Source organism: Cibotium barometz, chromosome 4 (assembly GCF_041138505.1).
Source record: "Cibotium barometz isolate CiBa-2024 chromosome 4, ASM4113850v1, whole genome shotgun sequence".
NCBI classification, from domain to species: Eukaryota; Viridiplantae; Streptophyta; class Polypodiopsida; order Cyatheales; family Cibotiaceae; genus Cibotium; species Cibotium barometz.
Genome location: NC_141049.1, coordinates 44,710,115 through 44,715,548, shown reverse-complemented (window position 1 = coordinate 44,715,548; position 5,434 = coordinate 44,710,115). Strand labels below are relative to the sequence as shown.

Here is a 5,434-nt window from a genome sequence, read left to right as displayed (position 1 = left end):
CACGATTGAGAATCAAGGAGGTTGAAATGATAAAACAAGGTGGAGCAATCACGATTGAGAATGTAGGTGGTTGAAATGATAAAACAAGGTGGAGCAATCACGATTGAGAATGACCACGATAAAATTTTTTAATAAAAAATATACAAATATATATGTATCTACAAATATATAAAAAAATACACAAATATATACATTTATTGATTCTAAGTATTATTTTAATAAAAGGCTTGTCTCTTTGTAAATACACACACACACATGTTTATATTTATATTATTATATTGTATATATTCTAGGCTAAGAACCCCGGATGGGGATATATGTAAAAACACATACACACATGTTTATATTTATATTATTATATTGTATATATTCTAGGCTAAGAATCCCCCGACGAGGATATATGTATTTTAGTGTGTGTGTGTATTTACAAAGAGACTAGTCTTTTACTTATTTTAGGATATACAAATATATTAGATTATATATCTAGTAGGCTACACACACACCACACACATTTATTAACATCAATATATATATACATATTTAAATAGCCTAAACTATAAAATGTACGTGTGTACAATAAAACACATATAGCTTAATACATTTTTAGACATATATATATGTGTGTGTATATGTATCTATTTTTAGGCTAAGTATGTTTTAGGCCACACACACATATGTGGTGCTTAGTTTAAGGGGTACACGAAGAAAAGAGATATTTAGGGTACATGAAGGATACTTTCAACTCAGCAAGCAGGCAGACGAATGCAAGAGAAGAGGTGAGTTTTTTTTTCATTTCTCGATTTTTCTCTGTTTTTCTTTTCTGTGCGCTGGCAGCACGGCTTCGTTGGAGGTGTACGTTGTAGCTTTCGTAGGCGGTGACGGTGTTGAGGACGTCCAGTTTGTGGCGTAGGAGGAGACGATGTTGAGGAGGTCAAGTGTGAGGAGACGGGGGCAGCGCTGGCCGCCACGCCTCCATCGCCTCTCCTCCAGCATGTCCACTCCCCCGGTAGAGCCGGGGGATGGTCTGCGCTCCGGCTCTGCCGAGGGAGTGGACATGCTGGAGGAGAGGCGATGGAGGCGTGTATGAGCAAATGTAGAGGTGGAGCCGGTGGCGTTTGAGGAGGTGGAGGTGGTGCAGGAGGTGGAGGCGAAGTCGCAGGCGTCGCTGGACGTTTTGTTGAGGAGGTGGAGTTTGAGGAATAGCTGGAGAAGACGACTGTTAATAGCTGGAGAAGACGACCGTTAAAAGCCATGCTCGTGCATTTCCACCCCCCCGGCAGAGCCGGGGGATGGTCTGCGCTAGCGCAGACCATCCCCCGCGGGGGGGTGGAAATGCACGAGCATGGCTATTGATATCTCGCTTATCCTTGCATTTGGAAGGTTTCGCTTATCCTTGCATTTGGAAGGTTCTCTGCAGAATGCGAGTAACGTTTTTTTCTAGTGATATTTTTCCTTATCTCTAGCGTATTCCGAAAACAGTGATATTTTTCCTTATCTCTAGCGTAGGCGGGTATCTCTCCTTATCTCTAGCGTAGGCGGAAAACAATGGTTGAGAACTCTCCTTATCTCTTGCATTTGGAAGGTTGCTCTCTCGAATGTAGGTGTAGGGGCTATTGGAGCCCAATATTGTGCGTTGGCGCTCTAGAAAAAGAGGGCACACATTGCCTGGGGTGGACGCATCAAGATGTACATAGGAGAGGGGAGGTGGGTGGGTGGGCACCTTTCTGATACAATCCTTACCTAAAGGAACCTAAATGTTAGGTACCTTATGTTTACCTTTTCCTATAAACATTAAGTACTTTAGTTCTACCACAACCTTTAGCCATATAATATATACATAGCATAGAGGTCATGTGAATCTATACACAACATAGAATTTTTTAACTCCCATTCAAATGTTAGATACCTTAGGCTTACCTTTACATCCATTGAAATGTTAGATACCTTAGGCTTACCTTTACGTCCTTAGGCATAGCACCTTTACTCCCATTCAAATATTAGATACATTAGGCTTACCTTTACTTTTCCCAATAGGAATAGGAAACTTTAATACACAAGCTCACACAACAGAGAGTCGTGTAAGTCCCATTTGAATGGTGTATTTCTTGTACGCATTTATCATTGCTTGAACATATGGCACAATGAATTTGAGCTCACATTTGGCTATGGATCATCGTAATGATGATGACGAAGAAATGGGCAGACGAGTTCGGGTGCATTTCTCACTAGTAAGGCTTGCATGATGGTTCTTGCACCTGCACGTCCTTCTACGCTTATATCATTGTCCTCTCGGACGAAACACTGCAATGGGTTTGCATCATTGCCACCATGAACAGCCAATATATATTAGCTCCTTCAATGGCTCTTGTATTAAGCTAGGAAGCTCAGGTTTATTGGTTTCTTCTCAAATGTGCACTCTAACCAGAAGAGCCCATTTTGCAACTCTAGCTCTTCAATATAATCCGTGGCTTCACTTCATGTCTATGCTATTCTCTCTCTCTCCACACACACACACACTAGTAGGAGATGTTTGTGTGTGAGGTTGATGTTTTCCTATATACATGAAGTAGGGTTTATGTGTGATTCAGCTCAAACTTTTTGCTACTCATATTCAGGGCAAAAGAAAGGAAGATGGCTCCAAGAAAAGCAGGAAAACAACAGGCAAAGACTAAGAAAGGTATATGATGTGAATAGCCAAGATTCTACTGAGATTGTGTTTTATTGTTTTAGATATGCTTACTTGGGCTTGGTGTGTGTGTCTTACAGACAACAGGGGATACTCACTAAGATCTGGGCGTGTTTGTTTGACTCTTAGCGAGGAAGCTCAATCACGGACACCTTTGTCCTCACATGTATCTCCTGTTAGAGAGGAAACAGAAGCGCATAATTCTCTTGGTCATGAGGAAGAAGTGCTTGTGTTGGAGAATGAAATGAGCTCACCTCCTCCAACTCACATGGAGATTCCTGAATCTAGTACTGGTCAAGGGGAGACCCATAGAAGGCTTCTTGGAAAATCTATTGAATTGGGATTGCTTGGTGATGTATTCACTAAGTTTTTTGTGCAACGCAATTCCTCTACCCCATTGGTCCCTTTATGCAGGCTGATTCCAAATGAATCCATCCGTACAGTTTCTACCCAACTTGAGGTGTTTCGTGATTCTTTTGACTGCCATGGTTATGTCAAAGCATCTCCTCCTTTTTTAGTTTCACTTACACATCCAGGAAGCTCTATGTATTTTGCGGTCACACAAATAGACTTGCAAGAATGGGGACCAAACTGGGTGGTACAACATGACAGATTTGAGGATGAAATCAGAGGAACTGAGTGGGAGGATCTCAGTGGTAAGAAGTTTCTTGTATGGGATGGCAATCATCGTGTGAAGGCATGGATGTCTCGAGTGCGCGAAGGTATGTTCTTTTGAATGTCATAGAGTGATTTTATGCAACATTAAAAGTAATATATTGTAATATCTTTATTTTGCTTTCTCTAGCTTGGTCTCATAGCCCCTCACACCATGTCTGGGTCAAATGTCAATTTTTGGTTGTGGACAAGAAGCAAGAAGGGGAATTGCTATTGGCTTTGCGATCTCAAAATGAGTAAGTGATCTCTCTCTACTTAATTATGGACATTGTGAAGTCATAGTTAAGTTCTTAGCTCATTGTGACTCTTTACAACACAGATTGGTGCGCACTAGTGTTACACCCACATTGTCACATGAGATCTTCATGTTTCAACGATTTGGAATGGCGGACAAATCATCCATATTGGACTACCTTGGTGAAGACGTAAGGAGGTGGGCTTTAATGGAGCTTAGTTTGGAGCGACGAAGTGGAGAGCAATGGTACAATGCTCCAGCTACAATCTTGGCACAGCTTGTGTGGAAGGTAGTGTTTGCATTTCCCATCTTTTATTAATAAACGGATTATCAATGTTTTTTAATCGTGTGAGTGATAATGAGTTCTTTTCGTTATACGTAGACACCGTTTGAAAATGCGGTGAAGCAAGCTATATCATGCATTGATAGACGTGCCATGGGGTTGCAAGAATATGAGACAAAATGTGAGAAAGCCAGACGTGGTGTAGAGCAAACATTTCGAGATAGAGCGTACAAGATGCTCATAATTGCAAACCCATCCAATGGTGATGCATTCTTTCAACTCGTATATAACTATGATTGGTCCAAGAAGGGATTGGTTGCTCTGACCAAAGAAAAGCTCTACACAGTCGCCATATCTCAGATTTCAACTCAAAGGTATGTCACATGTCAATAAACCTCCCTTAACATAAACTAACCTTAATATCTAATCTCTTATGGTTTTGGTATGATGCTGAAATAGGAAGACGGAATTGCTTCAAATGCTTATGACCGGGAGGGCAAAGGACAAGGTAATTTCAGAGATGTTTGGGGATAACAAAAAGACGTTGCTGCATATGAAGAAAGAGTTGTATTGGGAAGAGCTAATAGGGGAGGCAGACTCTATTTTGGAGGGTTTATTGGTATATGATGACGTTATCTACATCCCACCATTTATGCAATGGGTGCAAGAGGAGCGATTGAAACACATGCCATGGGCCTTCCATGAGGTGTGGGCAAAGATTGGAAAAGTAAAGGAAGGCCAAAAGCAACCTGAGGTGGAGAATGCCGCAAAGAGGGTTGTCTATAGGTATATATCTTCTAATGCCATTACATTTTTATAGAAAATACATATACGCTTTTAAAAAAATATTTTAGTACTGTTTGTTTTATTTTGGACATGTAGGTGGGTGCAGCTACTCATTGGCCAAGGTCTAATGGACGAAGAGACGGAAGCAATCAAAGAATGGGTAGATCCAAATTCCTCGGAAACAATGTACTCAAAGGAATGGGTTGAGAGAGGGGTTTCTGATTGGGAATTTAAGAGATGTCCTTGGTGGTTGGACTATCCTCTAAATCATGTGCCTCCAAGTGAGGAGCTCCTAGGAAAAGGTAATTTTTTGCTTTCTACTGAATTATATGCATGTAAATGTATATGTATATGTTTATGTGAACCTTCCTACCTATACATATGTAAACTATCCATATGCATATACATATTAGATACATATACATACAGATATATACATATACAAATACATATGTATATATACATATGCATACATAAATACATACCTACATACATACACTAAATTCCTACATACATACAAAGTTCATGTTACATTTAAGATTTGGCATGTTAGATCTTAAAGAAACATTGTTAAGTTTTGATATATACATACCTACATACATATACATATAAATAGATACATATACCTACATACATATACATACACATATACCTACATACATATACATACACATACATATACCTACATACATATACATACATATAAATAGATACATATACCTACATACATATACATACACATACATATACATAGACACATGCCTACATA

General features: G+C 39.7%; 1 protein-coding gene across 1 annotated transcript; it reads left to right on the top strand.

Annotated features, from left to right (window-relative positions):
- The first annotated feature begins 2,609 nt into the window (after positions 1-2,609).
- Positions 2,610-3,504, top strand: LOC147639303 (uncharacterized). The gene is made up of 3 exons (XM_086793891.1): positions 2,610-2,677; positions 2,767-3,325; positions 3,492-3,504. Exons 1-3 carry the CDS (start codon positions 2,632-2,634, stop codon positions 3,502-3,504), a joined length of 618 nt encoding a protein of 205 aa, XP_086650017.1. The 5' UTR covers positions 2,610-2,631.
- The last annotated feature ends 1,930 nt before the right edge of the window (positions 3,505-5,434 follow it).